Source organism: Narcine bancroftii, chromosome 3 (assembly GCF_036971445.1).
Source record: "Narcine bancroftii isolate sNarBan1 chromosome 3, sNarBan1.hap1, whole genome shotgun sequence".
Lineage (NCBI taxonomy): Eukaryota > Metazoa > Chordata > Chondrichthyes > Torpediniformes > Narcinidae > Narcine > Narcine bancroftii.
The window spans coordinates 221,381,429-221,393,317 of record NC_091471.1 but is presented as its reverse complement, the minus strand read 5'-3'; the positions used below and the strand labels follow the sequence as shown (position 1 = coordinate 221,393,317).

The window sequence follows — 11,889 nt, the reverse complement described above, 5'->3', positions numbered from 1 at the left end:
TTACGAAAATACCTATTTGACTGTAGCAAGTAATAATTCTGGTGCATGTGTGTATTTTTACTTAGGTGCTTGATAATATTAATTTGTTATTTATCCAAAAATACACAATGTACACAGAATTTTGTCTCTTCTAGTTGTCTGACAAGTTAGGCAGGTAGAAGAAAAATACTGCAGATTTTAAGATTAATATTTTCATTTACAAATAGGCTTTATTGTGTCACTGCATGAATTTCATGTTTCCATCATTGGTTGCTCTGGTCTTCAATAATCAATTCATATTTTACTTGAAAAATGAATCAAAACTGGAAACATTTTGCTGATGTTTAATTAACACATGATTGCAACAATTCAACTCATACAACAAAAACAATCTCTGAACTGAAACATGCAGGCATGGCAAAAACTAGAAAAATTACAGTTTAACAATTTGAAACAGTGGGAATAATTTAACCTAACTTTGTGTGGGCAACCCACAACATTTGTGGTATCGCACTGGTTTTATATATCCTCTGATTTCCATTGATGCAATGGTGAGTTAAATCTGATGGAGTGTTGCAGCAGTGCTGTGTCCAACCCTGTAAGATTCCTTGTGGATGGGTTAGGTATAAAGTAACCCCAGTGAGATATGAAACACTGCAACATGAAAGGAAAAATAAGCTTTGCTGTAGCTATAAATCACAGCGATCTTAATTTTGCTGCATTAATAACTCTAAGTATTCTGGAGCAAGACAACGCAAAGACAACATACTTGGATCCCAAATGTGATGAATATCTTGCCAAATTCACCAACTGTGTTCAAAAGTCTTTAACAAGAACATATAAACAACTTGATAAAGCTTTTATACACAAAAAATACACCTTTATATTGCAATAAATTTCATAGTGTAACAACTGAACACAAATATTTTAGAAAGATAACTTGCAATTTCCCAAATATCCTTTACAATTTCAAAATATTTGGCTTGCAATGCTTTAGAAGAAAGAACCATGACTAGAAACATACAGGCGTTGTCCAATATGATTATTATTACCAAGTGGTAGTGTTGTCGACAATGGATAGCTTGGATAAGAGTAGGGTCTAGATGTATACTGAAGCAAACTAGATGCAGAGGTCTGGAGAGGTGCAGCAACTTGAGATAGACTATTGAATGAGTTAGTCCGACGCAAACTGTACTCTGAAAATACATAAATATGCACATTATTTTACTCAAAGTGTATAATTATAGAAGTTTCTTTAAATGAATAAACTGCAGTGTGTCAAAATCTGAGTTATAGCTTTTCGCAACAATCAATTCATTTTAGCACCTATTTTGTTCACAAGGACTTTAATTATTACATCATAACCTTTTCAATAATGACAATTTTTTTTAAAAAAAAAAGGATCCCTAAAATATGTTAAAATTCTCCAACACAGCAAGGCATTTTGCAGCAAGACATATTTCCAGTTTCAAGAAAATATAAATTTCATCTTTATTCATTTTGTGCTGAAACCTAATATTTATGGGGATTACAGTGAATCAGGGTTTGAAAATGGCAGATTATTGTCACCAAGAATGAGGTGCATCATAAATGAAAGCTATTCATATACTTTTTTGCTTTGTTAGAAACTTCTTGAGAATGTATTTCTAACTCCTGACCTGACATTTTCAAAGTAAGATCAATCTTTATAGTTTCTTTCTACTTTCTCTCATAATTTTTAAGAGGTGAACTTTATCTTTCATTGCATGTACGAAAAATGTATAATCAGTTGTGGGTCTGTGTGGTTTCTTCTGAAATTTATTTTATTTCATTGGAATTGAATTTCTGATGTGTCATACCATGTGCAGCCACAAAGTCTTTAGCACAACCAACCAAAAATGTTTCATACCTGCCAAAATCCATATTATCATCATTATAAAGCCTCATCAAGAAACTTCCCTTTCTATAACGTTCCCCTATCTGACAATTGCAGCTTCACATATATTGTTCAGAGTATCAGTCTCTGCCCTGCCCAGTTTTGATAAGTTAAACTATTTAAAAAAAACTCTACCTCAAAGAAACCTATTTAAAATCTCTTTTGGCATGTCTTTGCACATAATTTATATCTTAAGGAACTGTTGTCCTCTTTACCCAGGTTAGTCATCCTTTCTAATGCCTCGTCCTCTTTCGAAATGCTTCAAAAATCAGGAAACACAGAAGCTTTGATAGCTTCTCCTTTTCCCATCTGGAGAGGCAAGCTGCACAAGGTAAATGGGAACAACACCACACCCACATTCTCCTGCAAGTCACACAATCATGGAACCAAATTACAGCAGAGAAAAAAGCCACTTGGGCAATTAGTTCATGTCAGTTCCCAGCAGTTCCTTGCAGAGCTATTCCCTGGCTCTCTCCTCACAGAACTGCAAGTAATTCTTCACTAAATGCAAACCCATGAATTCTATTTCCACCAACCCTAGGGTAGAGTTCTAAATTATAATGTTTTTCAGATTTTCTTGGCAATTTTTGGCCAAATTTTGACATCTATTTTCATTGAAAATAAACCACAGAATAGAGACAAAGAGTTCATGAGCAAGGAAGCAAGATTTATAAAATAATGGTTGAGCAACAAGTGGATGTGTGTAGTTCTGGGTCCTTGTAATGGCTTAATCGACAGTTCAGTAGCGATCTACTAAAATGAAATCAATCATGGCTTTAAAAAGGGAACTGGATAAGCATTGGAGGGAAATTAATTTTCACGGCTAAAGTAAAGCAATTGCTCTTTAATCTGTACAGATTCAGATTGATAGTGATTCTATAATTCAGTGTAGGCCCATTCCAATGTCAGCTGTCGTCTGCAGAAAAAATAATTCCTTTTGCTCCTACAAGCAGAGCTCATGTATTTCTGTTAAAAAATGTCTTAATTGTAAAATGCAAACATAAATTACCTAAATGTGTCAATGCATATTGTGCTGCTAGCTCCTTGGCATCTTCCAACATTGTGCAGAGTTTATCAGGCATGAAATAGCTCAGTGCACCTTGTGAACTGTTTGCAAGGGATGGAATAACCACCTTGTAAACAAGCAGTTGTTTCCCATCCTGACTTGTAGTCGAATATAGGTAGTATTCAGGTGGTGCCCAATTATTTTTGTTGCAGTAATACTCCAAGTGTGTAACTGAGGATTGAAAATGACTAGGCTTTAAGGAATAAATGCTCAAAGGTGTCAGCTTTATTCCTGGGAAAAGCGGATATGTGCACCTCTCCAGTTCAGGTGAGCATGGACTGTGATGACCATTCAAACGTGTTGGTAAGCTTGGAGATCTTCCTGGCGTTTTAGGTCCTCCATCTTCTTTATTTATAAATGTCAGACGTTGACTTTCACAGTTAATACCAACTTGATTACCTTGAGTGTATTTCCAGGATCCATCTTTATTAACTGGCTTTGCAAGGGTGACTTCAATGCTAGCACCATCTATACACTTCCCATTCATAATATTCATTGTAGCAACTGCATCATCTCTGTCAAAGAAGTGGACAAATGCATAATCTCTCAGTTTTTTAACACGTTCAACTGCTCCAGATTTAATTTTGTTAAACTCCATCTTAATAGTTTCCTCTGTGGTAGATATCATCAGGTTTCGCACATAAAGAACCTTAACTTTTTGCATAGTTTCTTCATCGACTTCTTTTTCAGGATCTGCCCAATCGACCTGGATGGTATGGCCCCACAACTGAAAAGTACCTGAAAAAAAATGTTACAAAGCGGGAGGAAAATAAATCTGTTGTAATTGGTGAAATGCAACAAAATGTGTTCTTCAGGAATATCAGGTCTGCAAATAAGAAGGAAATTTGATTGTTAATTTCTGAAAGATACAATTCTAAGCAAGACACACATACAAAACAACCAAAAGTAAATTTCATCAACATGAACTATTTTGTACTTCGTTCAACAAAAAATAAACAACAGAAGATCCAATATTCCTGCAGCACAATATTCTTGCAGAATATGGATAATCAGTAAGCCACCAATGACCCTGATGACTTCACCTGCAAAATGTGTATCCAGCTGTAACTCCTTATAGACCATGTTGGAGAATGGAGCTGGATAAACTCCGAATCATTTGGAAAACTGAGGGGGTGTTGTTCCCTTCAATAATATGTATATGTTGAGTGGACCATCTCTACCAGGGACCGTGGCAGTCAGGTATCTGGCACCAAGTCAGTTCTGTGGCTCAGAAGAGAAGGAAAGAGAGCTGTAACGATAGGGGATCTGATAATTAGGGGAACAGATAAGAGGTTCCATGAATGAGATTCCCAGATGATATATGGTCTCCCAGGTGACAGGGTCCGAGATGACTCAGATTGAATTCTCAACATTCTCAAGAGGAGGGATCACAGCCATGTAGGGACCAATGACATGGGTAGGAAGGGTGATGAAGGCCTGCAAAGTGAGTTCAGTGAATCATGGGCTGTTATAGGACAGGACCTCAGGGGTTGTGATCTCAGGATTGCCACATGCTAGTGAGGTTATAAATAAAGAGGAGGATAATGCAGCTTAACATGCAGCTAAAGAGTTGGTGCAGGAGGGAGGGCTCCAGATTTCTGGATCATTGGGTTCTCTTCCAGAGAATGTGGGACTTGTATCGGCAGGATGGTTTGCTTCTGCACTGGAGGGGATTAATATTCTTAAGGGAAGGTTTGCTCATGCTGCTCTAAGGGTAAAGGTTGGGGGTGGGGGTTGGCTTAAATTAGATTTGCAGGCCAATGGAAACCAGAGTTAGCCTTACCTCTAACCCTCACCCTAATGTGTGGTTGTGGAAAAAGATTATGTTAAGTCTGCATTTGAAGACAGTGATTATAAAATTGTGCGTGGTGGGAATAATGTTCTGAGTTGCATCTATTTCAAGGAGCATGGTAGCAAAGGCGGACGAGCTAAGAGCATGGATTGGCATGTGGAATTATGACACTATGGCCATTAGTGAGACTTGGTTGCAGAACTGGAAGCTCAATGTTCTGGGGGTTCCGTTGTTTCAGACACGATAGAAAGGGAGGGATGCAAGAGGAAGGGGTGGTGTTGCTAATCGGGAAAAATGTCACATCAATGATCAGACAGGAGGGCTTGTCTTCTGCGGCAAATTGGGTGGAACTGAGGTATGGGAACAGGATGTTCACCTCAATGAGATTGTATAATAGACCACCCAATAGTCAGTGGGAATTGAAGGAGCAAATCAGCAAAGAGATAGCAGACAGTTTATACAGGCCTATTCAGGGAAATGGGATCAAAGATGGGCATAATGTTTAGTGTGTACAAGGTAGGGCAAAAGGGCATCTTTCTGGACTGTATGATGTTACCTGCATCATTTATAAAACTGGATTGTGTTTATGCTACTTTATGAGCTTTGTGACATATTATTAACAAGAAATATTCTTTAGCATTTGCTGGAATTGCACATTTTGCAATGGAAGTTAACATTGTTAGATCAACCGTAGTAGCCTGTCTGCTTCTTTGAAGTGACTGCAAAATAGGACTGGACACACAAAGTAATTATCCTCCTGTATTCAAATTTAATTGCACATTTAATTTAATGCAGAACCTGATTCTTGAAACAGAGTATTTCAACAAGGAAAAAGGCACAGATGAAACCCCTCCATGTCAAATAATGTGCCCTCCTGCATTAGTCTCACTTAACAGCATTAGCCTCATAACCCTTCAATTTCCTCCCATCTATGTAGTTATCCAAGTGTTTCTTAAATGAAGCTATTGTACCTGCTCCCACTACTTTGTCAGTTTTTTTCCATATGCCCACGATCATCTGAGTGACAAAGTGTCCATGTGGTGGCCCGCAACTGTGGAGATCGGGCCGGCATAACACGCGGTAATGAACAGCGCATAACTCACTCACACGACCCCTAGCATAACGAACCACCACAGTTGGAAGCTGGGGCAGTACAAAACAAGCAGCCCTAATGTGGTGCTCGCCAGGCTGCCCAGCTAACAGAGCAACACCAGGCTGGGGAAGAAGGGTATTCATATGCAAGAATGTTCCCACGGGTGGGAATCTCGTTTTTGTTATTCACACAGCTGATGTCAGCCAATCAACCAACTCCAAATGTATAAAAGGACCATTTCCAGCCTCAATAATGCAGAGCTTAACCTCCCACACTGTGAGTGTGTGTGTTTCTTCATAGCAGATGGCTACAATTGGTTACCCCAATGGTTTAGAAGGAATCTAAACCCAGTGATAGATAACGAAGTAACAATTAGCGCAGTTAACCTCAAGCACCCAGCGTGTGGTTCAACCAGGCTAAGGGTCAGTTCCAGATTCCGGGCATCACATCTGAGACCACACGGTACCACCACATGGTCAGCACCGTGGATCCAGAGACTGCAGAGAGAATGGCCAACTTCATCCACAAGCCACCATCAGAAGGCACTTACTGCCTTCAAAGAGATATTGACTGAGACCTTTGGACTCTCGATGCGAGAGAGAGAGGAGCACAGCTGTTCCACCTGGATAGGCAAGGGGACAGATCCCCGTCAGTGCTCATGAACGAGATGCTGGCCCTCCTGGGAGACCACCAACCCAGCATCATATTCAAGCAGACATTCTTGGTGCAGCTGCCTGAGGACATCCAACTGCTCCTGGCTGATGCGGATTTCAGTGACCCTGGAAAGACACAGCATGGGCAGACATTCTGTGGAGGCAGAAACAGAAGTGCTCGGCTCCTGTGGGGCTCGTCAAGAAGTCTCGCAACTAGACCAAGGCAGGCCTGGGAAAGGAGCGGCAGACAAGATGCAGGGATGAGTCCAAGGAGAGATGGTGTTTCTACCACCAAATATGGGGCACTGAGGCCCGCCGATGCCTGTCGCCTTGTGAGTTTCAGGGAAACGACAAGGCCAGCTGTCGCTGATGGCCACGGCAGCTGGCCATCAAGGGAGCCTCCTGTACATATGAGACCGCCTGTCCGGAATACATTTCTTGGTGGAGACTGGAGTGGAGATCAGTGTGATGCCCCCGACAGGGTTGGACACTAGATACAGGCAAGCGGGACCCAAGTTGAGGGCTGCCAACAACAGCAGCATATGGACCTATGGCACTCATAGGGCCGAGCTGCAATTCAGAGGCAGTCACTCCTCGTGGGAGTTCACGCTGGCTGCAGTGGAATAACTACTCCTCAGAGCGAACTGCCTGTGGGCCCACAACCTCCTAGTTTACCTTAAGGGCAAGAGACTCATACACGGAGATCTTCTAAACATTTGCACTGAGGGTTTCCGAGCTCTCAGCACTGCACCTGGACTCCATCCACAGCTCAGTGAGTTCTCCAAGGTACTCGCTGAGTTCCCAGCAATCCTTTCCCCTCAGTTCACGGTGGAGATGCCCCATCATGGTGTCAGGCATCACATCCTTACCAAGGGTCCACCGCTCCACTCAAGGGTGAGATGACTTCCCCCGGAGAAGTTCCAACTGGCCAAGGAGGAGTTCCACAAGCTCAAGGAGTTAGGCATCGTTCAGTAGTTGGACAGTCCATGGGCTTCTCCCCTGCACATGGTGCCTAAAGCATCTGGAGGGTTGGAGATCGTGTGGTGACTATCGCCGACTCAATGAGGCCACCACTCCGGATCATTAACCCATGCCGCATATCCAGGACTTTGCGGCAAACCTGCATGGAGCGACATTCTTCTCAAAAGTGGTGCACCCTGATGCACCCTGATCGTGGAGCACCCTGATGATATCCCTAAGATGGCCATCATCACTCTATTCAGGCTATTTGAGTTTCTGAGGATGTTATTTGGGTTCAATAACATGGCACAGACTTTCCAGCGACTGATGGACATGGTGGGCCAAGACCTGGATGGCACTTATGTCAACTTAGATGACATTCTGATGGTGAGCAGAACCTAGCAGGAACATCTACAACACCTCTGAAACCTCTACAATTGCCTATGCGAGTTCAGCCTGACTATCAATCTGGCCAAATGCCAGTTCAGACTAAGCACATTTGACTTCCTGGGCCACAGGATAACCAAAGACGGGGCCACGCAACTACCCAGCAAAGTGGAGGCCATCCGCAACTTCCCGAGGTCCAGTATGACCAAAGGACTACAGGAGATCGTGGGGATGACCAACCTTTAGCACGGGTTCATCCCCGCAGCTGCTCGAATGATTGTGCCCACTTTTCACCAAAGGGGAAGGACTTTACCTGGGACAACAACTCTGCATGAACATTCATAGAAGTAAAGGAAGCCCTGGCTAACGCTGTGCTCCTGGCCCATCCCAGGCCAGATGCACCCATAGCCCTCATGGTGGATGCCTCAGGAACAGCAGATAGAAGGAAGTTGGCGTATGCTAGCTTTCTTCAGCAAGCATAAAGTACAGTGCTTTCAACAGAGAGCTACTGGCGCTGTACTTAGCCATCCATCACTTCCGGATCTTCCTCGAGGGAAGGGCTTTCACAGTCCCCTGGCTAGATCTCTGATCCCTGGTTGGCCCGCCAGCAGAGACACTTACATCTCAGAGTACACCACATCTTGGGAAAAGATAACGTGGTCTCAGACACCTTGTCAAGATAGAGCATCCTCTCTCTGGCCAATGGACTGGACTTCGTGGCACTGGTGGAGGAACAGCAGCAGGATGATGGCAATACGGGACCGCCATTATGGAGCTGCAGCTTCAGGACATCCCAGTTGGCACAAGTAACACTATCCACCTGGGCGATGTGGCCATTGGACAGGTTTGATCTATCATCCCAACGGCATGGAGGTGATGAGTTTTCAACTCCATCCACAGGCTGGCACATCCATCGATCAGGACTACGATCCGGTTGGTGGCCAGCAAGTACATGTGGCATGGATTGCAGAAACAAGTCAGCGGGTGGGCCAAAATGTGCATGCAGTGCTAAACAGCCAAGGTACAGCAGCACACCAAGGTCCCTCCACAGGGTTTCAAGCCAACAGAATGAAGGTTTGACCACATTCACGTGGACATAGTGGGGCCCTTACCAGTCTCACAGGGTTTCCACTACCTCTTCATGGTGGTCAACCACTTCACCCAGTGGCCAGAGCAATCCCTCTGGCCAAAACACCTGCAAGAAAGTTCCCAAGGGCAGAAATCCCGTTTTTGTTATTCATGCAGCTGATGTCAGCCAATCAACCAAACAGTGGGAACTCCAACTGTATAAAAGGAGCATATCCAGCCTCAATAAAGCAGAACTTAACCTCCCACCCTGCGAATGTGTGTGTTTCTTCTTAGCAGACAGCTACACCATCAAATTTAAACAGAGTGGATGAGTCAGGACTCAGCGAGTGATGGAAGATTTCTGAAGTCTTGAGTGTTGAGATCAATGTCTGAGTGTCTGAGGTTGCTACAATTTGAAACTGAGCATAGGAGCCAGGACTCAGTGAGTGGCAGGAGATTTCTGGAGAGGTTGACCCAGCAGCTAATAAAAAGAAGCTCTAAATGCAGCAACTAATGTTGGACTGGCCCATTGAAAGAGAGGCTTTTACTCAAGAGGCTTTGACAAGCTGAGAAAATGGTGCAGGTATTAGCAGTGAAAACAGCCCAAAAGGGGAAAAAAAAGGCTTCAGTTAGATGGCACAGGTAAGTGACAGGTAGGGGGTAGAGGAAGTGAGCTGCACTGATGGGAGTCAATGGAAAGGGGATTAGTGGTTCAGTGGCGCAACCAAGTCTTCCAGGTGGTATGTAGCTTTCTTGGTGGGATAAGCAGACAGATGATGTGATCCCCATCAGGTCCAATGATGTAGATAGGAAGAGTGATGATGTCATGCACAGTGAGTTCAGGGAGTTAAGTCCAGAGTGAAAGGAAAAGACATCCAGGGTTGTGATCTCAAGATTGTAATCTGTGTCACATCCTATTAAGGCCAAAAATTTAAGGATAATGCAGCCTAATACTCGACTAAGGAGGGATGGCTTCAAATTTATGGATCATGTGCAGAGAGGATGGGATCTATTTCAATGGGATGGTATGCAGTTGAATTAGAGGGACCCAATATTATTGTGGGAATGTTTGCAAGTGTTGCCCCAGGGGTTTTAAACGAGTGATGCAGGATGATAGAAAACAGAGCGTCAGGGCAGATAGTTGAATAGTTGTGGAAAAAGATGGCATTAAGCCTTCAGACAAAGACAAGTAGAAAACGTGAGCATGCTGGGATGCTCAGGTTTGCAAAGATAATGTCATGGTAAGGAAGATGAGTTCAGAGCATGATTGATCAGTACATGAAATTATGACACTGACCATTAATGAGACGGTTGCAGGATTGGAAAGATTGGCAGCTCAGTGTGCTGGGGTACTGTTGTTTTAGATGTGATTTTAAAAAAAAAGGTAGGGGAACAAAAGGGGAAAGGGTGGTGATGCTAGACAGAGAAAATTTTGCAGCAGTGCTCTGGTAGGCCAGATAGGAGAGCTCATCGACACATTCTGGATGATACTGTATGTGTGGAACTGAGGAATGAGAAAGGCATAACCACATTAGTGGGATTAAAGACCACAATAGTCAGTGGGAATTGGAGGAGCAAATTTTCAGGGAGATAGCAGATAGATGCAAGAAACATCTCTGGAAAGACCACAGGACATTTGTAACTTTACCCATAGTGAATGAGAGTCCAGTACTGTAAAATGATTGGATGCATTAGAATGTGCCATCTGTGTTCAGGTAAGTTTCCTTAATCAAGGTCTCAACACTGGATCCTCTATTGGGTAGTGAGACAGAGCAGATCTCAGATGTGTGCAAAAGGAAACACTTTGGATCTATGAGTAAATGCTATTAGCTTCAAGATAATTATGAAAAAAGGACAGGTCTGGTCCTCAGGTTGAGATTCTCAAGGGGAGAAAGGTCAATTTTAATAGTATCAGAAAAGATCTGGCAAGTGTGTATTTGGACAAATTGTTTTACAGCAAAGGGGTGCATGCTGAGTGGGAGGCCTTCAAATGTGAAATTTTGAGAGTACAAAGTTTGTATGTTCCTGTCAGAGTTAAAGGCACGACCAACTGGTCTGAGAAACTTTGATTTTTCAAGAGATATTGAGACCATTGTTGAGAAGAAAATGAAGGTGCACATCAAGTATGGGCAGCAAGGAACAAATGAAGTACTTGAGGTGTAGAATAAATGCAAGAAGACACACAAGAAGGAAATCAGGAGGCTAAAAGAAACTGTGAGGTTGCTCTGGCAAAGTGAAGAAAAATCGTACAGATATATTAAGAGCACAAGGATAGATTACAAGAGACAAAATTGTCCTCATGAATGACCATCAATGCATGGAGTCAAGAGTGAAGGGGACGATCTTAAATGGATTTTTTTGCATCTGAATTTACTCAGGAGATGGACACTGAGTCTCAAGAACTGAGGCAAAAGAGCAGTGAGGTCAAGCATTCAATACACATAACAGAGGGAAGGTACTTGTTGTCTGGAGGCAAATAAGGTTATATAAATACTCAGGGCCTTGCCATACATTCCCTCAGTCCTAAAGGGAAGCAAGAGCTGAAATTTCAGGGGGCTGAGGAGGTCTTTAAAATATTTTTAGCCACAGGTGAGTTGCTGAAGGATTGGAGGTTAGTTTTGCCATTCCATCATGAGCTGATCCATTTTTCCACTCAACCCCACTCCCCATAACCTTCAATACCTGAATATTCAGATAGCTATCAATCACTGCCTTAAATACACTCAATAACTTATGGAGGAAAATTCCAAAGGTTCACCATTCTCTGGTTAAAGAAATTCCTCTGCATCTCTGTCTTAAATGGGCACCGTTCAATCCTGAAATTGTGCTCTCTTGTCCTATCCTCTCCCACCATGAGAAACAACTTTGCCAAATCCACTCTGTCCAGGCCTTTCAATATTTGAAATACTTCTCTGAGGTCCTCTTTCATTCTTCTGTATTTCAAGGAGTACAGTCCAAAAGCAGTGAAATGTTCCT

At 42.7% G+C, this 11,889-nt stretch overlaps 1 protein-coding gene across 5 annotated transcripts in view; it reads right to left on the bottom strand.

Annotated features, from left to right (window-relative positions):
* Positions 1 to 307: 307 nt before the first annotated feature.
* Positions 308 to 11,889, bottom strand: part of rbm46 (RNA binding motif protein 46) — a 62,148-nt gene continuing 50,566 nt past the window's right edge. For 4 of the 5 annotated variants that reach the window (XM_069926693.1, XM_069926691.1, XM_069926692.1 and 1 more), the window contains exons 4-5: positions 2,904 to 3,698; positions 308 to 1,175 (exon numbers count right to left, since the gene is read on the bottom strand). In XM_069926693.1, coding sequence (XP_069782794.1) covers positions 973 to 1,175; positions 2,904 to 3,698 — 998 coding nt within the window. In that variant the 3' untranslated portion in view covers positions 308 to 972. The remainder of the gene's footprint in view (positions 1,176 to 2,903; positions 3,699 to 11,889) is intronic. The other variant, XM_069926694.1, reaches the window with a different exon arrangement.